This window comes from Lissotriton vulgaris, chromosome 6 (assembly GCF_964263255.1).
Source record: "Lissotriton vulgaris chromosome 6, aLisVul1.2, whole genome shotgun sequence".
NCBI classification, from domain to species: domain Eukaryota; kingdom Metazoa; phylum Chordata; class Amphibia; order Caudata; family Salamandridae; genus Lissotriton; species Lissotriton vulgaris.
This window is the reverse complement of record NC_141694.1, coordinates 649,296,666-649,322,920: the sequence shown is the minus strand read 5'-3', so window position 1 is coordinate 649,322,920 and position 26,255 is coordinate 649,296,666. Positions and strand designations below refer to the sequence as shown.

Below are 26,255 nucleotides of genomic sequence, written 5' to 3'. Positions count from 1 at the left end.
GTGTGGCCCAATAGGATTATTCATTGATTGAATCTCCTATCCCAAGTAGGTTCCACTCTGATTGCCTACTTATTTTCTTTCACCACATACAGTTCGCACACTGAACCTTTTTCATTACTTCTAGGTGCTCTTTACCTTGTCCTGATGAAGACCCCACAACAAGGAATAACTCCCCCTTTTCCTACAGGGGTCGAAGCGTAGACCATCTACCGCATACCTCCTAATCCAAAGGAATAATAAATTCAAATAATATGTGCCTATGTGTTATCGATACCTAGGAACTCTAGACCTATATCAGGCTGGAAAGGTCTTTTTGTATTATAATAGTGATTGTGTCTATGTCACCATACCTTTACCCTGTCCCTCACTTATCAATTCACCCCAAATACCCCTTTTTCTTCTATCACATTGTGAGCACTGTAAATATCATATGCACCAGTAACGTATTTAAACAGATACATGCAGTAACATTAATTATTTGATTTATAATTGCATTTAATGAAAGTACCAGGTGTGGTAATTACATTTCCTCTTTTTTCTGTTTAATAGACTCAGAATCCTATTTGGTGAATTGTTTTCCGTATATGTTCAACTTAAATTACCTACCACAACCATATTTTAAACGTAACGTACTATTTACCCAGGCCGAGTAGTTGTTTTTTTGGGTATACCCCGTTAAAACTTAACGCACAGTGGAACCAGCAAATAAAAAAAAGAGGATGCATCAGTATGGATTGCACCTGCTGAACCAGGTGGCTAGCAAAGGAGAGAGACTGCCTGTTGTGTCTTTCTCGGGGAACAGCCAAAGCCAAGAGACTACAAGAGTCAGTAAGATGGCCATCTATTCACAGCACAGGGACACAAAAGTTGAGAAAGCCTGCTGGGCAAGTTAGTAGCCACAAAGTCTTTAAAATGCTGACGTGCAGCACCAGGGCCAAAAAAACACAATGCACAAAGTTGCACTAGAGTTCGCTGAACCCGGGAGTGGTGGAGTAGAGCTCAGACCACCAGGCGGCGAGTTATTAAGCCAGGAAGGATTGGCCAGAGATCGTGATACTGGGCAACTGGTAGTCCAGTGGCGGCTGAACTTTTGCCAGGACAGAGAGGACTTTGAGGAAAGTTGGCCCTGTAACCAGACGCGACTCAAACACTCCATGGGCAGAGGAGTAGTCGCAGCAAGACCCCCGTCGACCGCATCACATCCACTAAATCCTTTGAACATTTTTAGCATCCTTCATCCCTTGCATCAGTACCACTTCCATAGGAAAGTCATGCAAAGGGTAAACATTTCTGGAACTGACTGGAGACTGCGTCCCCTGCTGACGTAACTGTTTGAGGGCCTTTCTCATCCCCCTGGCTGGCTCCCCACTGGAGCTGATCCCCTAAAGTGACTCCAAGTGACCACATTGCACCTAGCCCAAATTCTTTTGTGAAAAAGTTTCCAAGTGTCAAATTCATTGAATTTGTCAATACTTGTTAGCAATTGAGTGAAAATGCCTTGATTTGCTATAACTTGTAAAATCTTTATCTCTGGAACCCTTTGAGGGATCTTTTTCGTTGTGGTGTCCAAAAATAAATAAAAATACAGTCAATTTTTATGAATTGGTATTGGATTTCTTATGTGTTTTGTCAATTTCTTCAATTGCTTTGGTCCTGTTTAAATGCTTTACACTTTTTCTGTAGTGTGAGCCTTGCTGCTCAGAGCTACAGATACCAAGGGTTGAGCGGAAGGTGTGACAAAGAAAACCTATGGGTCCTAAAGGAGTTGGTGGGTGTATTGCACTATGCCCACACAGCCACACCATGTAATACACCCTATTTATCCACAAATATGATACAGAAAGAAAAAGGTTTTAGTGCCTTCTGAAGCCCAAGATATGACCACACGTCATTTTACAGTGTTTACTCAACTGGCTTTAGGATTTTATATTTTTATTTTTTTAACCTCTGCCAAAAAATTAAAATACTTCCAAGAATGGCACTGATTAGACTCGGATGACATCAGTACTCTTCAATTTTACGATTTTTACTCACAAAGTATTATCAAGGGGTCAAAAGTACCAGACACAAATAATACAAAGTATCAGTATTGCTATGATGCATTTTCCTCTCTTCATCAATGGTCCCTGCCACTGGGTTTAACAATGGGCATCTCAGTGGCAGTGGACATTGAAGCAGCGAAGAAAATGCATCATAGCAAAATTACATTGTATCAAGTTTAAAAATAGGAAAAAATACTTCACCTAAACAACCAAGGGTTCCATCAAAGCAGACTTATGGGTGATGTCGTAGGGCGCCCAGTGCCTGGGTCCAGTAGTGAGACAGTTCACTTAACATCAGTTCAGGGCACAACTGGTTATATGTTTTCAAGAGAGAGGAGATATAATAGTTGGTCAGCAACTGCTATGAAACTCCTAGGGTTATCAAACTTGAGGGGGCTTGTATAGTGGTGAAGATTCTGCACTAGCCGGGGCCATTCAGCAATTGTGGATACAAACCCAAAGCCTAAACAGATCCCTCCCATAACCCCCCTCCAATGGGAACCAGACAATAGGGTTAGGAAACAGCAACTACTTTAATCAAGGATTTCTCTGGTTAAGCAAGATGGTTCAAATAATTCCAGAACCAGGAAAGATAGAGTCAACCGGGCCAGATCTTACACGAAGGGTGTGAAGGTGCAAATCCTCTAGGTTGCTTTGCTACTGGACAAGGGAAGATAAAGGCTCCTAAAAGAATATAAAATATGAGGGGAGAGGGAGCACCAGGTTATTGCAGGTAACCAACTCCATAAAACAAGCACTGCTGGTATTTCACTTTTGTTTTGCTTCCAGGGCAGCTGTGATGCAAGGATCCCATTGCTCCCAGATAGTCTTGGTTTCTTTAATCAACCTGCACAACAATGTTTTCAATCAGCTGGACGCTATGCATGTTCCCCAGTGGCTAGAGCTGCGCTCACCTTGTCTTCCATAGATTGCTGTAACAAGGTGGTTCAGGGTAATGTTTGGCCTGAGACAGAGAGCTACCACCAGCAAAGTTGCTGCTCCTGTCAAAGTGCCTGCTCAAAACTAACATGAAAGGTCTTCCTAGATGGCCAGATTACCTACATGTTCCTGCGTCTAAAAACGCTGTATTTTGCAGGCACAAGCATGAAGACCAGACCTACCAAAGTTATTCCTTTTCCAGAATTCAAGTTCTGCTACCAATCATGGAGAAATGTATTGTCTTTGCAAATTTTCAGAGGCTTATGGAGCAGGAAGTCCAAGGCCAAATGCGTTTGGACTAGTCAAGTGGTCACTCGAGACATGGCCTAACATACGCCACTGGTTTAGGTTACTGCCATTACAACACAACAACAGGGTTTCACTAGAGCAAAGAAAAACATACATAAAGTTAAAGGAAGCATATGGCAACCTTCAACCACTCAACAGGTGAACTGGTGTCATGCATGGATATTGAGCAGGGGGTGTTCAAGCTGTAGTGCTCACCCTGGAATAAGACAACTTCCATGAGAGATATCTCATGTGGCAATGCACTCAGTCTTTATCTTGGGGCCTTAAGACAGTCTAAGGTTGCTGGGATTTTGTTGTTTCCCACAAGTGATTTGATCCACAAATCTAAGGCACTACAACTGATTGACTTAAAACTCATTTTTAGCAGTGTTGTGCAGTCAAACCCAACTCTAAAAGGTTAAGTGTTTCGATAGTCCAAATGCAGAATGACACTACAAAAGGCAACAACTTTGAAAAACAAAAAGACTTAAAAAACAGAGATGTAAATAGAACATTTCATGCACAAAGAAAAACAGAGTCGCAGCACCTTCTAAGCCGCAGTTCCAACCCGAAACATTAAGTTCTCTCACACTAAGTGCTACAATGTAGTTTAACACAGAGCTCTTTAGCCAAGGTTTTTCGCAAAGGGATGCTTTGGGTCACCTCAGGTCTTTCTTTTCTAAAGCATTTGAATCCATTATTAAAATATTTGAAAAAGTGACCAGATGCCGACAGGAATTGTGAAACTCTGCAATGCTGATTAATAAATGGTGTACCCGTAAAAATAGCACTGACAGATTTTATGATGGCATCGGCAACAACATATGCAAATGCTACTTACCAGTATGCATCTGTTCTTGGCATGTAGGGCTGCTGACATTCATATCTGTGCATAGATCGCTGCCTAGTGTTGGGTCCGGATGATTGCACATTGTTGTCCTGGAAGAGTCTTCGAAGTATCACGAGATAGGTGGCTCCTCCCCTGGACTACAGTGCGCATGGGCATCGCCTCCATCCCCAGATTGTTTTTAGCCATTGGCAGAGATGGAGTGACATATGTGAGTGATGCCCTATGCTAAGAGTATGAAAATATGTGTAAAGAAAATACTGCAGCTGCTACAGGCGCCGGGGAGGAGGGCGGGCGATATGAATGTCAGCAGCCCTACATGCCAAGAACAGATGCATACTGGTAAGTAGCATTTGCAGTTCGAGGCATGTGGGCTGCTGAATTCATATCTGTGCATAGAATACATAGCAGTCCCTCCATTAGCGGCGGCCGCCCGTGCCAGCTGCAGCCGTCTGAAAAAGCGTTTTGAGAACAGCCTGGCCAACAGCTGCCTGCTGTTTAGAGTGCACATCTACACAGTAATGCTTAGTGAAAGTATGCGTGGTAGACAATGTAGCTGCTCTACAAATATCTTCTACGGGAATGTTACCTAGGAAAGCCATAGAGGCCCCCATCTTTCTAGTGGAGTGGGCTCTTGGTGGAATTGTGAGAGTGCGTTTAGCTTTAGCGTAACAGATCTGAATGCATTTCACTATCCACCTAGCGATCCCAGCTTTGGAGATAGCATTTCCCTTGTGGTGTGAGGCAAAAGCAACAAAGAGTTGCTTGGTCTTACGAAAATCTTTAGTTCTGTCGACGTAGTACATCAAGGCTCTTTTAACATCAAGGGTGTGGAGCATCCGCTCCGCCAGTGACTCTGGGTTTTGAAAAAACACTGGCAACTCAATGGTTTGGTTCATGTGAAATTGAGATACAACCTTGGGTAAGAATTTAGGGTTAGTGAGGAGCACCACCCTGTTAGCGTGTACTTGGAAGAAAGGTTCCTGGATGGTGAGCGCCTGCAACTCGCTGACCCTCCGTAGCGATGTAATTGCTACTAAGAAAGCAACCTTCCAAATCAGAAACTGAAGCTCACAAGAGTGCAGTGGCTAAAAGGGAGGACCCATCAGCCTTGTAAGAACCACATTGAGGTTCCATTCTGGAGCTGGTGGTGTCCGCGGTGGAATGACTCTTTTGAGTCCTTCCAGAAAAGCCTTGATAGAAGGGACCTTAAAGAGGGATAGGTGTTGCCTATTCTGAAGGTATGCTGCCATCGCAGACAAATGAATGCGGATGGAAGAGTACGCCAAATTACATTGGTACAGGTGGAACAGGTAGCAAATAATGTTCTGAATGGAAGCGTCCAGTGGGTCAATATCGTGGTTTACACAGTACATGACAAAACGCTTCCACTTGGCCGCGTAACAAGCTCGAGTAGTGGGCTTCCTTGCCTCCCGAATGATGTCCATACAATCGGGGGGAAGATTGAGGTAGCCAAACTCTAGGACTTCAGGAGCCAGATCGCCAGGTTGAGCTGTTGCGGATCTGGGTGCTGAATGTCGCCATGGCTCTGCGTCAGAAGGCTGGGGGTGAGATGAAGCCTTTGATGCTGTCCCACGGAGAGTTCCAGAAACGTGGTGTACCATGGTTGGCGAGCCCACGTTGGAGCAACCAGGATGAGAGTCATCGAGTGCTGCCTGAGTTTGCGTGCCACCAGCGGTATCAGAGGCGCTGGGGGAAAAGCGTACGCAAATCTGCCTGACCAGTTAATCCACATCGCATTGCCCTGCGACTGCGGGTGTGGGAACCTGGCGGCGAAGCTTTGGCATTTTGCGTTCTCCTTTGTGGCGAACAGGTCTATCTCTGGATGACCCCACCTTTGGAAGTACGGTTGGAGTACTGATGGATGTATCTCCCACTCGTGCATTTGGTGGCTGTGCCTGCTGAGCAGGTCCGCCATCTGGTTGTCTTTGCCCGGGAGATGCTCCGCCATGAGGAAGATGTTCCTCTGAATGGCCCACTTCCACATGCTCTGAGCCAGATGAGACAGCTGCGGAGAGTGTGTGCCTCCCTGCTTCTGGATGTAGTACATGGCCGTCATGTTGTCCGTCCGGATCAACACAACCTTGTTGGACAGATGTACTTTGAATGCTTTTAAAGCCATGAAGATTGCCATCAGTTCCAGAACGTTGATGTGCATCTTCCTCTGCTGTAGTGTCCATAGTCCCTGCACAGTGAAATGGAGTACATGCGCTCCCCATCCCTGGAGAGAAGCGTCCGTTGTCAGAATAATCTGTGGCACAGGCTCCTGGAACGGTCGGCCCTTGCAAAGGTTTTGTGGATTCCACCAATGCAGAGAGTTGTACGCCCGACCGCTCACCAACACTAGGTCTGTCAGTTGCCCATGAGCCTGAGTCCACCGACGTGCCAAGCACTCCTGAAGCGGACGCATATGTAGTCTCGCGTGCGGGACGATGGAGATGCAGGAGGCCATCATGCCTATCAACTGCATGAACACCTTCGCTGGAAGCGAGTGCTGAGGTCTGAATCGTTGGATCAGAGTCTGGATGCTGGCGATTCTCACTGAATTTGGCTGCGCAGTGGCTGCCAGCGTGTCTATCGTCGCGCCCAGATACTGCCGTACATGGGCGGGCTGGAGATGAGATTTTGGATAGTTCAGCGAGAATCCCAGATCGTGCAGGAGATGAATAGTGCGGGACACGTGGTCTGCGCACTGCTGTTCCGTCCTTGCCTGAATGAGCCAGTCGTCCAGATAAGGATAGACGTGGACGTTTTGGCGTCGCAGATGCGCCGCCACAGTTGCCAGGCACTTCGTAAAGACTCTTGGCGCTGTGGTGACCCCGAACGGCAGAACCCTGAACTGGTAGTGCTGGTCTAGGATTGTGAATCTGAGATACTTCCTGTGTGAAGGATGCAGGGGAATATGAAAGTACGCATCCTTTAGGTCCAGTGTGGCCAGGAAGTCCCCCTGTTGAAGCAGAGGGAGAACCTGCTGTAACGTGAGCATATGAAAGTGCTCCGAGAGAATATACCAGTTGAGGGGCCTGAGGTCCAGGATGGGCCTGAGGGATCCGTCCTTTTTGGGGATCAAAAAGTACAGGGAGTAAACCCCTGTTCCCCTTTCTTGCAGTGGAACGAGCTCGATTGCCCCTTTTTGCAGCATGACTGTGACCTCCTGCTGCAACAAGTGCAAGTGCTCGCCGGACATAGGACGGCTTCTTGGAGGAATGTTTGGTGGAGTGGAAGTAAGTTCCAGACAGTAACCGTACTGGATAAGAGATCTCACCCACCTGTCCGTGGTGATGGATTTCCACGCGGGCAGGAACTACTGGAGTCTCCCCCCGACCGGTGTTGAGTGGTCGGGGGGCAGTGACAAGACGTCACTGCTTGTTGGCGGCGGTGGACCTGGAGCTATTGTTTCCACGTCCCCTGCCCTTGACATTGTTGCCTCTGTAGCCACCTCTACCCTTGTTTGTGTATGAGGTCTGGGTATTGCCTTTATAATACTGGGTGGATTGCGATGCTTGACCCCTGGAGGTGCCTCTGGAATTGGAGCGGCGAAAGGAACCACCCCGAAACTGCTGAGATTGGAGGGCCCCATAGATTTAGCAGTGTCTGTGTCTTTTTTCATTTTTTCCAGTGTCGCATCCACCTCGGGGCCAAACAGGTGGTCAGGATTAACCGTTTGGTTGAGTATGGTCGTTTGGATATCTGGTTTAAAGCCTGATATGCGAAGCCATGCATGTCTTCTCAGCAACACACTAGTGTTGATCGCCCTGGAGGCAGTGTCAGCCACATCTAGCGCACATTTGATGGAAGAGTTAGTGATTAGCTTGCCCTCCTGAATTAACATCTCCCCAGCCTCCTTGTACTGGTCAGGTAAGTGCTGCAACAGTGTCTCTAGGGTGTCATAGTGAGCCCTATCGTAGCGTGCAAGTAGGGCCTGCGTGTTAGAAATACGCCAGATGTTAGCTGCCTGCGCAGCAATCCTTTTCCCTGAGGCCTCGAATATTTTCGACTCCTTGTCCGGGGGAGGAGCGTCACCAGTTGTCTGTGAATTCGCCCTCTTCCGAGCGTTGGATACAACCAAAGAGTCCAGTGGCAGGTGTCCCTTGATATATGTTGGATCCGAGGGCGCTGCCTTATACTTTTTATCAATTCGAGGATTGATGACACGCGCCCGAGTGGGCTCCTTGAAGACCTCCGGCGCGTGCTTTAGCACTCCTTTGAGCATTGGCAATGTCTTGACCGACTTCTCTGCCAGTGAGAAAGTGTCAAACTAAAAGTCCACATCCACAGGATCTGAGTGGAGCTCGACATCGTGGTTAGCTGCGGCCCTTTCAATCAAGGCGTTGAAGGCTGCAGAGTCCTCCGTCGGTGAGGTCTTTGCCGCAAAGAGCTGCGGTTCCTGACCCGATTGCGGGTCGTCTTGGTCGGCTCCGGCCGACCAAGGTTCATGTTCCTAATCCGGGTCCGAGTACGCCGGATAGTTGTACTCGACCTCCTCTTCATCGTCACCTTCCCCCGCGTTAGAACGCGTTGGAGAACGTTCCACATGTTTGGGAGACGAAGGCTCCATAGGGGCCGAAGCGCCCGTCGAGTCCTTCTTGTTCTTAAGAGGAATCCGAAAATGTTCTAGCACCGGCTCCGTGGTGATTTTTCTTTTGAGGAGGGACAATTTCCCAGTATTGGCGTCGATGATGACCTCTCGGCGCTCTTCCTCCGCGAGTGGCTGGAGCCGAAGCTTCGACACCACCAACGCTGCCTTGGACGTCGATGTCTCCTTCGAGGGCACGTCCGCCCCCTGCTTCGGAGCGAAGGCCGTCAGCGCCGATTTTGGCGGCAGGGTGTAGCGAATAGGCGTCTGCGCCTTCGCCGGCTTCGATGCGGGCTTCGGCTTCACTCCCTCTGGTTCGGGAACCTCAGCGTTTCGAATCCGTTGGAGGGATTCAACGACCTTCTTCGTTAATGCCGGAGAGGGCTTGACTGGCTCGAGCGATTTCCCTGAGTCAGGAGTCGAGTCTGCCGGGGGCAGCGTCTTCGGAGCCGACACCTTGCCATCCTTGGCCCCGACGGTCGGAGCCGGCACAGCCGGAGCTTTGGAATCGCTTTGGCGCTTCTTTGGAGCCTTCTTTGGGTCGTCGACCTCGACCATCTTCGGCGCCGACGCAGCCGCGTCGGCCACCTTCGTCTTCGGCGTCGACCCCGAGGCCTTGGGGTCGGCCATTTTGGCGTGGCTCTTCAAGTCGGCCATTTTGACTTTCTTAGGCGTTGACGCCTCCAGAGCCCTCTGTCCCACCAGTGGAGCTTTCACTTTCGGTTTCGAAACCGACGGTGTGGATCCCGATGGCTTCACTTTCGTTTTCTTCAACGGGAGTGGCGCATCAGAAATGTCCGTGGCCGGGCCGAGAGGCGGGGCAGTTGGACTATTAGCAAGGTCTTGGGTAAGGCCTGAAGGCGATCCCTCGACCTGGGCCGTATGTTGGGGATTGACCCCTGAGTCAGTTTGGGGGTGCTCTTCCTCCGAGCTATCCCCCACGGTGGCAATGGCCCCATCGTCGTCCCCTACCTCGTCGCCGGCTTCATCATCATCTTCTGCGTCGTAGTCCTCTCCCTCCGACGCAGGGCTAGAGTCCGAAACCTGAAAGACGTTTTCGTCTCCTTCAAATTCTTCAAAGATGTTGTCCGGCGGGGGCGCAGGGGGGGCCGAAAACTGGGCCTGGAGTCGAGCGGGCCGACGATGCTGCAGGGTCTTCTTGCACCGGAACTTTGAGCAGGCCATACACCTGGCCTCGTCATGGTCCGGTGATAAGCACTTGTTGCACACAGGGTGCACGTCGAGGTGCGAATACTTGGAGGCGCACACCGGGCACCTCTTGAACGGAGTCCGTTCCATGTTCAGGAACTTGGAGCGTCGAGTAGGCCCGGCCGCGCCGAGAGCACGCGGAGGGGCAGAGAGTGTTCGGAGCTGAGAATAAGATAACCCGAACGAAACAATACCGACGCCCAGCCTAAAGACCTTTAGGTCTCAAGTAGAAACGTAAAACTACTATCGGTTCCGACAGAGGGAACCAAAACACATCCGAACCCAATGGCGGAAAAAAACAATCTGGGGATGGAGGCGATGCCCATGCGCACTGTAGTCCAGGGGAGGAGCCACCTATCTCGTGATACTTCGAAGACTCTTCCAGGACAACAATGTGCAATCATCCGGACCCAACACTAGGCGGCGATCTATGCACAGATATGAATTCAGCAGCCCACATGCCTCGAACACAGGGGTACCTAAAGAGTCACCAGGTAGAACAATCACCACTGGTAACTGGCCTGGTTCTGTATTGTGTGTGCCTACCCCTTTGACCACCAATATTTCCATAATAGCTTAAGATTTAATTCTAATGGTTCCAGAATCGGGGCTAACTTCAGCAAGAAAGACTAGGCTTCATACAGAAGTTCCAGCCAGACTATCTTATGGCCAAGATTAAGATGAAGGGTGCGAACACCACTTCGAGAGGTAAGTTGGCAACTTGGAGAAGAGGTAGGTACCCCAAATGAGGTCACAGAGGCCGCAGGGCGCAGGGGTGTCTTTTGGTGTCAGGAAATCTTAACCTCGGCTGGTTGTGGTTGGAGGGGTCCCTGGTTCTGAGGCGGCAGGCGTCGTCTGGGTCATTGAGGAGGGTCTTTGGGCACTGAACTTCGGGTCCCAGTCGCCAGGGGGACGTCCTTGAGGTCTTGGATCACTCAGGCACAGGCCGGGCTTGACGGGTGCAGAGTGGGCTGGATTCACAGTTCCTGGCTGGCACCAGGGGTATTGCTGTTTGAGCAGAACCACTGCTCGTGTGAGTCCTAGTCTTTTGGAAGGTTCAAGGCAGGCAGGTCCTCTGGGGTTGTCGAAGTTGCTGTCCGCTGGAGACGCCGGAGTTTCGCAGGAGCAGGTTCAAGGATTAACAGGAGAGTAGAGTTCTGGGGCCAAGGCAGTGGGCGTCGTCCTTTTGTTAGCAGCTGCACTACAGGTCTTCGTGTTTCTTGGTCTTCTTGTTGTTGCAAATCAAGATCTGAGGAAGGAAGGTTCAGGGTGCCCCTAAATACTAAATGTAGGGGTGTTACAGGTAGGGCAAGGGCATGGGCCAATGGGTTCCTGTCCTGGGGTGGGTACACCCCCTAGCCTGCTCCTCTCCTGTGGGAGGGGGACAGGAACCTAGCGCAGAGCTACGCATCTTCATGATGGCCAGAGCCCAGAGTCGTGCTTCACCTCGCCTCCCACACCTGAGGGGTGGGGATGGCATTGGCTGGCACACCCCCTCTCCTCACTTAGGTTTTCCCGCCAGAGTGGGGGTCAGAACCAGTGGGGGCCAGTTGCTGGGTACAGCAAGTGGCCTGGAGAAGCTCACAAAGGCGGTATGCCTTTGATGCTTCCCCTGCCCATCCTCGGGGAGGAGGGTTGGCACCTCATCCCAGGATGTGCATTGTTCCAGGCCTCCGAAAGCGGCATGCTCTTGACCCAGGGGTCCAGAAACATGTCTGGTGGTGGCAGCCTCAGTAGCCACACAGACAGGAAACTGGGAGTTGTTTAGGTTTCAGGGGGCATCTCCAAGATGCTCTCTGTCGTGCATTTTACATTAAATCCCACACTGGCATCAGTGTGGGTTTAATGTGCTGAGAAGTTTGATATCAAACTTCTCAGTCTTCATTGAAGCACTCATGGTTCTGTGGATTTCATAATGACTACCTCCCAGCACCATATACTCTTAAATGGCAGCACTGCACTTACAGTGCCCAGGAATGGCCCTGGGTACTGTAGGGGTGCAGGGCTCATGCACATGTGCCCACACCACTGGCATAGGGCACCCAGCTAGAGGGGTGACTGATGCATGTCAGGGCAGTGAGCTTGTGGGCATGGCACACAGGGATGTGTGCCATGTCGACTTTCTGTTTAGTTCTGTACTTAGACACTCAGCCTGCAAGGGCAGTGTGTGGGTGTCAGTGTACAGGGTCCCTAAGGGTGGCACAATAAGTGCTGCAGCCCTAAGGGGTCTTCTCTGGTCACCATGCCCTGGGTACCTAGGGTACCATTTACTATGGGCTGACAGGTGGCCAGAGATGCCAATTGGGATTTAGTTTCAACAGTTTTAGGGAAGGGACACAGGCGGAGCCCAGGGCTCACTCAGTCAAAGCACATCAGCAATTTAGCAAAAAAGTGGGGGGTTATCAATGCAAGAAAGATGGCACTTTCTCACACTTCCCCATTGAATTGTATTGAATACGCAGCTGTGTTTCCACTCTGCAAACGGCCTCAGTAGGGTCCCTGGGTACTTCCATGGGATGTTACTTGGGTCCCCAAATCTTCTAAGTCTTCTGGGTCCAGTCTCGACTTCAATTGCAGTTCGCATTTCACTTTATTAGTATATGGTTTGGTCTCCCCCTGGAGACCACTGTGTATTTGTGTTACTTACCTGTTCTACTGTTGAAGTATTGTGTGTATTGTTTTCCGGGTAGGAGACATACCTATGTGTTTGAGTGTTTATAATAAATACATATTGTGTTTCTTTATCACAACCTACACTATATGATTAGCACTGGTAAAACAAGCTGCTTTACACTCCTTCTGGACTAAGCCTAAAGACTGCTCTCCACAGCTACTAATTAGAGAGCTTTCTCTGGTTGTCTAAGAACACTAAAATCACCATAAGGGCTTCACTTAAGTAGGTGTGCATCATATACTAAGCCAGCCTCCTATAATGGGTATTCACCTGTCTGAAGCTCCCACTGCCAGTGGAGATGGCCATAGCAAAGGAAATAGGGTGGAGGAGTTTTCACTGTAGCATGAGAAAGTGCTGAGACACAGGATTTGGGATGGCCACCACCACTTTTCTTTTGGTGGCTGGGGAAAGAAATAATAGGTATGTGCTGGCTCCAGTGATGAGCACTGGCAGCTTAGACACATATGAAGAGCAATTAACTCCAGTATTCGCCCATCAAGATAAACACATGTAAAAACACACACACGCCTACTAATACACAATATATAATCTTAATTTCTAACCTCTGCGGAGCCACATCCATAAGCCAATGATGCAGTCGTCAGCTCCCTAGGCTCCCAGAGTATATTAAGAATGCTTTCTATCATTTGTACCAACCATTACATTTTAAACCTCTAGTTTCTGTAGTTTTAGCCAGAATCATTCCATAAGTGGGCATATAGCTCCTCTATTCTATACATGCACATCAGTTATATAACATGTAACAATGGTTTTATACGCAAATCCTTTAAGACTTTGTTGAGCAATATTACCTTTTTCCACCTACACAACTGTAATCTTTTCCGTCCAGACTAAGGACTCCATTCTATTAGTTAGTACAATCACTAACATATTATATAAGGGTCTTTGTTTGAACATGTGCTATTTTACTTGTATGGACATTTACTCTGCCAACAGCTTTTCCAGGATTCTTTGCTGATGCACCAACACTTGCCCGTTCTTCCAGAGGAGATGCATAATATTTAATTATATTTGATGCCATGGCTAAATGAGCTCTAGTGTCACTTTTATAGTGGGTTTTAATTAAAAAAGAAACCAAGTAGATACATAAATAAAACAACATGTTCTACCATAGGGTACGTTTTTAACACATGATCCAAATTCACTGTTAATGATAAAAAACCATTTTACCTGCTCAAATCCTCCCAAGAGTTCTGTAGTATCCATAGCACTGTTCATTGCCATAACTTTCAACCTATGGCCTGTTAGCTGCGCCAAAAGGTGAACAAGGCTGGTCTTGCCAACAGATGAAGGACCTGACAATATTGCCATTGAGTTCATCTGCACACACTTCATGAGGGATTCAAGTGGCTGCAGAGAACGGTGAAGGAGGGCAAGATGTTCGCTAGAAGGGGGAGGGACATAGGTTCCACGTGAAAGAATGGAATAACCAATCTGAAATTAAATTGAAAGCATTAGTGTAAACCAGCAGACTAGATGTAATAAACTAAAAAATTTGAGATAAAGTGACTTCACCCACCTGAACTTTATAAATAGTAGAGTGAACATATCTTGTCCCCATGTACACACTGGAATCTTGACCAAATATGTCTTTGAATACTTCAATAACCTAAGTGAATAAAATATGAAGTGATATCCTGATGAGAAAGTTTCAAGAATGAGTTGAAATCCTCAGACATTTTATTGATCCTTTTCTTTTCCACCATCTCTTCATAATTGCTTCTTCTAGCACAACACACTTCATTACTAGATTATTATAGCTTAAAGTTGCATGCTTTCACAAACTAGTACATTTACATATTCCCCAACACCAGGCCAATACTACATACCATGACCATTGCTAAAGTAACACCTCTGTACTGAAACAGCTTGAGGACAAACACACAATTTCTGCCAAAGACCTTTCATGTCAACCAAGGTATACAGCTACCAGCTTTTTCTAAAAACCATGGTCCGATGCAGAGTATGCTCCTCCATATGCTGGATGTCAGAAGGGAAGTAATGTAGTATCTGCAGAAAATAAGTCAAATCAGGAAGGGAAACTAAAGTATCTGCTTTGCACCAGCAACCAAGGGCTCATCCATCACTATGGAGACTATTGAAAGGTGAGTAGTCAAAACAGTCGCACAAGTTACTTACCTTCGGTAACGATATATCTGTAAGAAACAGTACTTAGTGTTCGATTCCTTACCTAAGAATATCCCCAGGCGTCAGACTGGATCCGGAAAGTTTTGCCTAGCAGTACCCCTGCGCGCGGTAGGCGTCGTCTGTGGCTCCGCGTCTATCGCCGGCGACATGGTCGCCAGGATGACGTAGGAGTACTTAGACGCCGCCCTCGCGCGCTGACGTCAGTTCTTGTACATAGATTTCTGCACCAGGAACGCAGAGCCATGATAGAGACCAACACAGGTGCCATGAAACTAGGGCCCTGAAAGGGATGACCTTAACCCTAGATATCGGTTCACCGAACGGGAAGGATGGGTGGGGCGGTAAGGAATTTAACACTAACTACTGTTTCTTACAGATATATTGTTACCGAAGGTAAGTTACTTGTGCATATGAAAGAAACAGGTTAGTGTTAGATTCCTTACCTTAGAATAGATACCCCAGCAATACCAACCCCGGTGCAGTGCCCTCCGAGATCCGGACGTGGTCGGACAGATTGCCCTGATGCTGTGCCCACTGAAACTTAAGGTCCCACTGCAGAGCCCGCATCCGCCACCCGGCGTGATGCACCAGAAGGATGCAAGAGTCCATCAGCCCCAGGAGCCGCAGCGTCTATCTGACCGAGATTCGGGATAAAGGCTGAAAGATCGGAACCGGAGCCTGAATATCCTGAACTCGCTGTTCGGGGGTATAAACCCGAAACCGCGCTGAGTCCAGAACCGCTCCGATGAAAAGGAGCTTCTGAGAGCGGCACAGGTGTGACTTCGGCACGTTGATGGAGAACCCCAGCGAGTGCAGGAGGTCGGCCGTAGTCTGGAGGTGGGAGACGACTGTCTGGGGCGAGCCCACCTTCAACAACCAATCGTTGAGATAGGGGAAGACTGAAACCCTTAATCTGCGCAGATGAGCTGCGACCACCGCCATCACTTTCGTGAACACCCGTGGGGCGCTGGTAAGGCCGAAGGGGAGCACGGTAAACTGAAAGTGCTCGTGGCCTACCGTGAACCGCAGGTAACGCCGGTGGGCCGGCAGGACGGGGATGTGGAAATATGCGTCCTGCAAGTCCAACGCTACCATCCAGTCTTATGGGTCCAGGGCAGCTAGGACCTGAGGCAAAGTCAGCATCTTTAACTTTTCCTTCCGGAGGAAGCCGTTGGCGCTCTGTAGGTCCAAGATAGGGCGTAGGCCTCCTTTGCCTTCTTGGGTACCAGAAAGTAGTGGGAATAGCAACCACGTCCTACTTCTGGCCCAGGAACGCGCTTGACGGCCCCCTTGGCCAAGAGGACCGTAACCTCCCCCTGGAGAAGTTGCAAATGATCCCCAGACATGCAGTGGGACTGTGGTCTCATGGCTGGAGGGGTCGCCTCGAAGGGGAGGGAGTAGCCCCTTCAGACGATTTGCAGCACCCACCTGTCCGATGTGATTGAGCGCCAGTGAAGGAGATGAAGGCGAACCCTGCCCCCCACTGGCATCGAATAGGCCTGAAAATTCGGACTAGGAGGATTTTGAGGCAGATGCTGCGGGGGCGGGTGTGGACTGTCCTTGCCGGTGTCCCCCGGCACAGCCACGGCGGTTACCACGTCCGCGACCGCGTTGAGGTTGGTTCTGCTGCCTGTGGCTAGCTGGATGTGAGGATGCGCCCCTTCCTTGGCCACTAAAGGGACGAAAGGCGTAAGTTTGCTGGCGTTGGCCGAGGGCCAAGGACTTGGCCGTAGCCCTGGAGTCCTTGAACCGCTCCAGCGCACTGTCCGCCTTGTCGCCAAAGAGGCGACGGCCATAAAAGGGCATGTCCATAAGGGAAGCTTGGACATTGCCCGAAAAGTTGGCGGACCTCAGCCAGGTGTGGCGGCGAACCGCCACCGTCGTTGCAATCGCCCTGCCTAGCGAGTCTGTGGTATCAAGTCCACACCGAATGGAATATCGTGCTGCATCCCTTCTCTCTGCAAGGGCTTGGGTAAGCTTTGCCTGGACCTCCGCCGGGGACTGCGGCAGCACTTCCGCAACCGTATCCCACAGAGAGTGGGAGTAACGGCCCCAAAGGCAGGCGGTGTTGAGAGACCGCAACCCCAAACTCAGTGAGGAGAACAGTTTCTTGCTGAACTGGTCGTACCTTTTGGATTTCCGATCCGGAGGGGTGGTTGGGAATGCGGTCTGGGAGGTTGAGACCTGGATCACCAGGGTCTCCGGGGTGGGGTGAACGGACAGGAAACTGGGGTCACCCGGAGCCGGGCGGTGACGTTGGGCCACGTTCCGATCTTCAGGGAGGCCTGTAGATGGCTTGGGCAAGGTGCCCAACAGAACTTCAGAGGTCTTCGTTGAACAGCAGGAGAGGCTCCGAAGAGCTTGCCTGCGGTTTGAGCACCTCAGTGAGGAGGTTAGACCTCACGGCCGTGACTGGGAGCTTAAGAGCCAAGGCCTTGGCTGCCCTAGTCAACGCCACGCTGTAAGCAGCCCCCTCCTACCGTGTGAGACAAATCCAGTGTCGGGCGAAGTGTCCAAACCACTGGCCTTCCACAGTTCGTCTGCCCAGTCCTGGCTTAACTGGTACTGCAGTGCCAGAGGGTCCTCAGACCCCTCCCAATCCCCCTCGTCATCCATCTCCTGAAAGTCAGGAATAAATGATGGAACCAGATCGGTAAAGGCTTCACCAATCGGCGAAGAGGGCGCCTGGCCGACTCCGGACCAGGGTGGGGATTGGGGACGGAATGGGGGCAACACCCTTGGTGACGGCGCCGAAGGAGGGGTCATAAGGTCGACCGCCGTCGACACGGATCCAGGCCTGGATCCTGAGGGGCCCTGCGGCATCGGGACCGGAGTCGTCGACGGCACCGTGGCCGAAGCACCCGACGGCGCCGGGGCCAGAGCTGCCGGCTCACTTGGGCTCCCAGACGGACCCGCAAGGCCCGAAGGTGTGGAGCTGGAAGCGGCGCTTGGGCGGTGTTGCCTGAACCGCCAGCTGAGTTACGCGAGCGTCCGGGGGGGAGGTGGGGCGGGGGGGGGCAGAAGAGAGATGTCGCTTCTTCGACTTCTTGTCCCTCAACTTACCTGAGGACATGGAGCCCGACGAGTCGAGTCGACTCGCTGAGCTGTGATGACTGTAGCCCCGCGACCGGTCGACCTCCACCTGCTGGACCGGCACCTAGAGCGGCGCGAGGCCGACCACCGGAACTCGAGGCACTTATGGGACCGCCTAGCCTTCGAAGTCAAGGCCCGGCAGTCGGGGCACGACTTGTCATCGTGGTCGGCGTGAGGCAGTAAAGGCACAGACGATGGGGGTCGGTAACCGACATCAAGCGGTTACAGTCGTCGCAGGGTTTGAACCCGGGCATCCCTATCGGCACCGGAGTCGAGGATCGACTCGAGAAGATCCAAAAGTGATTGAAAAAGTTAGTCAAAAATTGACTAGGAGTACTGCTCTTCCCGGATCTGCGCTTGCTGGCGTGGAAAAAAAAAAAGAACTGAGGTCAGCGCGCGAGGGCGGCATCAAAGTATTCCGACGACGTCATCCCGGTGACCACGACGCCGGCGACGGAGCCGCAGACACCTACCGACGCGCAGGGGTACTGCTACGCATAACTTTCCGGATCCAGACTGACGCCTGGGGATATTTTAAGGTAAGGAATCTAACACTAACCTGTTTCTTTCAGATAGCCATGTTATAAGACCTTCCAGTCTCCACAATTCATCACAGGGAAAAGTGCCGGGTATTTTGGTCTGGTCTTACCTCAAAAAGGATTTAAATGTTAAGAGGTCCAGAGACTATCTTGCAACAGATTCTTTACCTTAGAATTATCCCCAAGAGTCAGACTGGATACAGAAATTCTTGAGCCGTAACCCTTTGCGCTGGTAGGTGGCGCTGTTCGACTCCGCTTCAGCATGGTCTGCACTGGATGTGATGTGCGTGGTGCCTATAAAGGCACCACTCAAATGAGTGTACTTCAGTTTCTATTCACAACTTTTCCAAGACAGAAGCATAAAGCTACAAAGAATGCAGATGAGCTGGTGTGCATCCCTATGGCTTCCATAAGGGTTACCCTACGATGAAATCCATTCATAGAGCAGGGAGGATGGGAGGGTTGGTAAGGAATCTGCAGTTAGACAGATTCTCTTCCAGAGACGGTTTTACTGAAGTAAAGTGATTTGTTCATCTGATAGACACTTATAGCTGCAGAATCCTGACCTCAGAATGGATACCAAAGCAAGACCTCCAGGAAGGTAGGTCTGAGAACAGATTGGACCAAAAAGTCCTGTAGGACTGAGCGGGAAAACTGCCTGTCACAATGGACGAGACTGTCCAGGCAGTAGTGCTTGGTGAATGTGTGTAAAGACCCCCAATGCTGCTGCCTTACAGATATCCAGGACAGGGACTCCATGAGCAAATGCGGAGATCGCAGCCTCTGTTCTAGTGGAATGAGAATGCATACCCTCAGGGGGTTGTTTTTTGGCCAGTGCATAGCAGATTTTTATGCAGAGCGCTATCTATAGTGAGATGGACAGTTTCTGAACAACTGCGCAAATATTACAGTATTGTGTTAATTGCACACTACAACATGGCGCCCACAAACCCTTAGTATATATAAGTAAACAAACATGGCGACCGTGCTGCATGCTGGATTCAGAATAGATGATAACGTGGTGATATTGGGTAAGAGATGACTATCATTTTGACCGAATTTGACTAAACAGGTTAGCGTTCGTATAGTAAGACACACAAATTTTTGTTCTTTTATTTTGTGACGACTATAACAGGTCGATAACAGATACGAAAACATTTGGTGAGTTCTCCCCCGGGGTATTGCTTGGATATTAAGTAACTACACATGTTGATGGGTTGGAACTGAAGTTTCCTTTTACATTTATCAATCCTTAGGCCACTAAAGATAGACCTTAAGCCTGAAGTAAGTATTATTTACGTTTAAGGTTCGTTATTTTAACAGTGGACATGCAACTCTTTATTTAAGAGAAGCTGCTATAGTACTATTATTTTATTCTTATTAGATACCGAAGGATTTTGAACTACCCTAATTTTCTGATCTCAGTAACGTGATACTTACCAACACTTAAGTAAGTATCACGGTGTAGTTTATTAACAGTGAGAAAATAATGACTTTCACTGTGATGACAATACTGAACTGATTGACATTTATTATAACCCACTACAGATATATGCGAATCCCGCGTGCAACCAGGAGTCGCTTTATACTTCATCCCCTGTAATTTATGGGAGGTGATGGGGAGATAGAGAATCGGTGAGTCTAGTTGTAAGTACTATTGAATAGGAGTACGTAATATTGGAAAGGGATGACTTGTTGTTTTGATTAGATTGTAGCATGGACAATAGGACAAGGTATTGTAATATAGGTAGAACAAATTACTGATCTTATATATCTTTATTATACAGAAGACGAGAAGATCGTTTTAGTCAAGAGGATTAGATGAATCTTCTGTGGCGTTTTCTGCCTTTCGTTAAAAGGTGACTATGGTCATTTTTGTATCAGATCTTGGGTAAAGAGGTTTGCACAGTGGTGACCTGATGACCTTGGTGGCGTAGTTAACTTCTTTATACCCTTCACAAAGCACTGGAGTTCATTAGTGTGATCCTTTACACTTCCTACTTACCTTTCAGTTACTATGAATAATTTTGATTTAATAATAAATGTTGATACATATTTATTTGATGTTTATAAATACAGCCCTGATTAAGTCAATGGCTAATGTGAAGAGCCAGACGAAACACGTGTTGGCTGTAGTCTGAATATATGGAAGTTTGAGACTTCAAGCAAAAAGAAACTAAGAATAAAGAAGATTTCTGCAATCAAATATACAGTTGTGGACAATAATTTTGGACTACCTTGGATATGTTTGAAATTTTATGAACCAGGAATTGTGGAGTGGATATTGTTCTTTTGTGACCAGTAACCTGTGGTCACGATTTTGGTGTTATAACTTGACCATATGGTATAATTGTTTAGTATTCTTTTACTACATCTACCCTATAATAGGTTTACTGTCGTGCTTAGATACTTTGAAGCACAGGTGAAAAATCCCATTGTGTACACATATGAAACGTTAATACCAGACTGATGCCTCATTATGAATGGCCTTAAGGGAAACATGTTTTAGTCCCTTGAGAAAACAAGTCACAACAGGTGACTTTAATTAAAAAGGTTAGTCCAGCAAATGAAAGTCGAAATTGCTATCACGTATCAATTAAAAGTGCCCTTAGCAGAGCCCTTAGAGGTCAGAGAAAAACAAACAATAACACTTGGGATAATAGTGTAGGAAGAGGGTTAATGTTCTTGGAATCACATCATGTCACAAATGTATCCAAATGGCAGGCATATACAGTCTGAGCAGAGGGACACCTGGTTCCCAAAATACCATCAAACCAAACAAAGGGGACTATGGGCTTTGTTGGGTCCAGCATTCATGCCCAGTCAAAGTCCAAAACAAAAAAGGGTATGCAGTTCCTATGCAGGTATGGGGGAGGAGGAAGGGAGAGAGAGTACTGCAAAGACGATAGGCTGTCCTGTTAAGAAAGTAGGGAAAGGGGAATCCCTCTTTTCGGAATTAGGGCCCTCTCAGGTCCAGCCAGCTGGATGTCATGCTTCATCATAGGGCATGCTCCTCTTCAGATCGGCGCTGCAATACCTGACGGGCACCCTATGAGGAGCTCTTTGGCAGGGATCTTTTATTCCTTACCGTATGGTGCCATGGGTGTGAGGAACCTAAAAAATGTAGATGTGCTAAAGTGGGGGTCAGTAGACCGTGCAGTGTTAAAACAGGAATGGAAGTCCAGATAAAAGTGGCGACTTCCGGATGTAATGTGTCAGGATTTTGCGCTCAGCTTCATGTGGTCAACATGTTTCTTGCCTGGATGTCAGAGTGATCTAGAGGAAATTCTTCAGGACCTAGAGAGATTTTCAATTTACACTAAAAGTGGTGTTCTGGTTCTAACCTTGATGTTCAAGTTACTTACCTTCGGTAACGATGTATCTGGTAGAGAAGATTCTAGCCGCAGATTCCTGAACGTAGAATTATCCCCAGGCATGAGACTGGATACAGAAACTTTTCTTTGCCACAGCATCTCTGCACAACGGGGGCAGTACCACGTGACTCTGCCCTGACGTCTGTGAGGTCGCATAAGCCCCACCCCGGCGCGTTGACGTCAGTTTCCACATCGCAACAAAACTGTGGAGAGTATGGGAACAGTGTGCGAAAAAGTTGTGAAAATAGAAAAGGGAGGAAACAAAAGAAGAACAGTACCATTTGGAAAAATGCTAGGCACTAAGGTACTAAAAGCCATAGCACGGAAAGAGCAGAGCACCGCTCTGAGGAGCAACCTTGCAAGCTAAGGTGACATCCTCCCTGGAGGCAGAAAAACATGTGAGGAACATCCTAGCAAACGAAGAGAGTCTGCAATCACAAGCCACAACAGTGAAGGGCAGCAAGTCCGGAAAAGATGAGTAACAGCAAATTACCCCAAGACAACACCATCAAGGAATGCCGTATCCCCTGGAAGGAGCTTAAGGCTGAGGTATAGCCAAAATACCCGAACTCAGAGGACTGGAGAGGAAGCAGAAACTCCAAGCAATTAAAAGGGAAGAAGAGTAAATAGGCCCCCACACCAGAAAGAACCAGGATGTAGGGATGCAGAAGTACACATGAAACAACCAACCTTGTACATGCAAGGAAGGGGTGGAACAATCAAACTGAACGAAGGATCCCGTCGGGGAAGAAGTGAAGAGGACACTCGCAGGAGACAAGCCACCCGGAAGGGAGAGAGTGCAGAAAACCAAGCTGAAGGTCCCTGCAGAACGGGGAGGAAGAGCGGGTCATGAAGGAATCTGCGACTAGAATCGTCTCTACCAGATACATCGTTACCGAAGGTAACTAACTTGTACATCTGATAGAGGCTACTAGCCACAATTTCCTTAAAGTAGAATAGATACCCTAGCCATAACCAGAGGGGAGGAGGGCCTGCGAGAGAACCTCCCCAGTTAGGAAGAAACACAGGCCCCCTGCAGGGGATGTGGCATGGGGACAAGAAGGGCAGTCCAGCCCCACCCAAGCAGAAGTAAGGACGAGGCAAGGGGAGGCCAGGACACCCCCAGTCCCTCCAAGGTACCAGGAACCTCCAACAGAAAGTCTCAGAGGAACAAACAGCAGAGGATTACCGAGGAAGAGTTACTCCAAACTCTAAGGAGAAGAGGTAGAAATGGGGAAAGGCCCTCCACAGGAAAACAACCAAGTGAAGGGGACAGCTGAACCGGCACTAGCCAAGAGTCAGCGGGCAAGGCAGGAAAGGTTCCACAGTCAAGAAGGGCAGACGAGAGAAGACAGACGCAGTCGTGCAAGGCTCCAGCAAAACAACAGGCAAGGGCACACGGGCACACGCCAAGGCCCCTGGCTGTGGACCAAAAGAGCAGGTATGCACAGCCGCAGCTGGCAAGTACCATGAAGCCGAGCAACCAAGCCAAGCGCAAGACGAAGGCAAAGGTCAGGGAAATCCAAACCAACCCCTAAAGGGAAGCAGTTCCAGACAAAACCGACCCACGAAAAGAAGTGGGACCAGCCAGAAGAGAGAAGGAGAATTACGCAGGACGGACAAGGCTGTCCCCAACACAGGAAAAAAGGCAGGGAATCCAATCCCACCTGGAACACCAGACAGAGGACCAGGCCGAAACGCCAGACAAAAAAGGGGAGAAAATCCACAGCACAACGCCGCAGGCGGCATCCAAAGCCGGTCCAGCAATGTAGCGGATACTGAAAAGGAGAGAACCTGGAGCAGTGCAAGCTACCCCAGGACAAGAGCAAAGAAACCACACCAGCGGTACACATTAACACAAGGAATGGCGAGGAACCCGCAAGGGAAGTCCATGGGAAGTCCACACCCCCCAGCATAGGCCAGAGCTATACAATAGCTACAAGTAGGGTAAGACATCCCAAAAAAACATGGGAACCACACTTAGGGAAAAAATCCTGCAGCAGAGAACAAGAACATAAGGACCTGTGGCTAGAACCGCAGATGGCTTACCAATCAGCCAAAAAACACACAATTGCCAAAAGGGCTGAACCAGCAACCAACAGGAGAGGGGGCCAACCTAGGTACCCTGAAGGAACATCAAGCCACACAGAACATACAGGCGTGCCACTCAAATCATCAGACTCCAAGAAGAAGGTGGGATAACTCTGCCCACCAAGCCCCGGAAGATCAACGAGCCAAGCTTACAGAGGGCGAGGAGGACGGAGCCCCGCAAGGAGACGTTGAATGGCGGAGTCCGCGAGGGTGTTAAACAAAAGAACCGCATCAAAGGGCAGGTCAGCAAGACGCTCCCTAATATTCTCAGGAAAAACACCATCTGCAACCAAGCATGGCGACGGAGAGCCACAGAACTGGCCATAGCACGGCCAAGAGCATCAGCAACATCCAAGGCCGCACAGAGAATAAATGTGGCTAACTCTCGACCATTCAACACATTGTGCCATAAATCAGAGCGGGCATCGTCTTGGGAGATGTGAGATGGAAGGGACTCCACAGAATCAAATAAGCTGGAGGTAGCCCTGGCCAACACACAAAGTGTGTTAAGCGCTCGCAAAGCAGCACTGGAGGAAATGAAGATATTACGCCCCCTGAAACCAACCACCGGGCCTCCCGTGATGGAGGAGCCAACACCACAGTCAAGGACGGAAAAGCAGTCTGCAGAAGAGGGCCCTGTGTAGAAGGGTGGAATGAAAAGCAGACCGGGTCGTGCAGAGCAGGACGGTGGCGGTGTAGGAGCGGGTGAGGCACCGGATCACCCATGGCAGGACGCCCCCAAGGTCCCAAAAGAGAGTTGTGGAGCGAAGCTTCGAATGGAAGAAGCAGCTGCCGTCCACCAGAGCCCTGGTGGAGAACTTACAACAGCTGATCCGTAGAGAATGGGGTGACAGTCACCCATTCGCAAAATTCCAGCGCCGTGGAAATAGCCCAAACAAAGGCAACATTGGTCTTCGTAGGACGCAGCGGGGCAGAAAGCAATTCCTCCGTGGGCGAAGGCTGTAAACTAAGCCGTCCGCCCCCAAGTCCAGTTGGAGGAACAAGCGGCCAGCCACTGAATAGTGGGGGATCCACGGACGAGTGGGGAACCTGAGGGGTCCCCAGGGAAGGCGGAGAAGCCGGTGGAGCAACCAAACACGAGCTGCTGAGGGCTGAGGCACGGGGATAGCGAGGAGCCCTCCGTAGAAGACGCAGGTGAAAAAGCAACGACGCGACGGCCCATCTCCGGAGAATAAGAGACCAAGAGCTGACAAACCTTCTGAGAGGAAGGAACCTCTGGACACTAGTTGAGGACCAGACGCCGGCACGGCGCCGTGGAGTTCGCGGCGTGACGCCGATCGCGCTGAGTCGACCACCACGTGCTCCTTAGGATAATGGGGAGGCGTCGGAGCCGATTTGGCTAAGGAACGGCGTTGAAACGGCGCCAGCTCGACCTCACACGTGGCAGCCGCCTTCGTAGAGGACAGAGACTGGCTCGGGAAAGCACCCCAGGCCCAGGCCTCCACCCTCAGCACTGCCTGGGCCGGGGAGGAAAGCCTTCGGTGCAGGCTCGGCCTCTGGCGAGGCAGCCGCCTGCACAGAGGACCAAGGGGGACTTGGGGACGAGCCCTGAGACCCGTTGATCTCCTGCAACGCCACAGGGAGCCCCACAGGGATTTGCGGTGAGGCAGCGACACCGTGGGTCGACGAGGGGAGACTCGCAGGACCGTGCTCCGATGACACCACCCTCCTACAACCTGACGACGAACCAGTTGGCGCAGGGGTCTAAGACGACGGTGACTCCACGGAAGGCCCCATGCGAGGCAGGGGCTACAAAAGATGTCAACTGACACCACTAAACCTCCATGCATGAAGAAGGAGGAGACGAAAGTTCAGGTGCAAGACCCTACCCAACAGAAGATCCTCCAGAAGAGGGTCAATGTTCTTGGATGCACACCATGCCACAAATCTTTCCCAATGGCAGGCGTACACCATCTTGGTGAGGGTCACATGGATGCCAAAATAACGTAAACACAAGGAGATGATGGACAGAGCACTGAAACTTTTCAGATACTCACCCCCAGTCACAGATCTGGGTTGAGTCCATCATCATTCTTTAGCTCAATACGCCATCTCAGTTTAGACCCAGCTATATGCAAATCAGTCTTGACCCTGGGCCTCATGGGAACAGTCCAGCCTAAACTGCCACGGTCTTCCCTGAAACGGAAACAAGCATCCTGGGACCGGTTTCGGGGTAACTCTCCTCATCAGTCAGGATAGCTTGAATATGTATGTATAGGCATTTATATAGCGCACTACTTACCCGGAGGGTCCCAAGGTGCTTCGACCGCTGCGAAACCCTTCCTGGCTTCCCTGAGAGATGGTCCCTTAATGGGTATCTCCAGGGTGAGACCAGGCATCCCCGGCGGTCTGGTGGGGCCGTTAGTGAAGAT

General features: G+C 49.7%; 1 protein-coding gene across 1 annotated transcript in view; it reads right to left on the bottom strand.

The window, feature by feature from the left end:
* Nucleotides 1–26,255, bottom strand: part of MDN1 (midasin AAA ATPase 1) — a 2,142,100-nt gene that overhangs the window by 1,322,818 nt on the left and 793,027 nt on the right. The window contains exons 41-42 of the mRNA XM_086926648.1: nt 14,137–14,226; nt 13,788–14,051 (exon numbers count right to left, since the gene is read on the bottom strand). Coding sequence (XP_086782774.1) covers nt 13,788–14,051; nt 14,137–14,226 — 354 coding nt within the window. The remainder of the gene's footprint in view (nt 1–13,787; nt 14,052–14,136; nt 14,227–26,255) is intronic.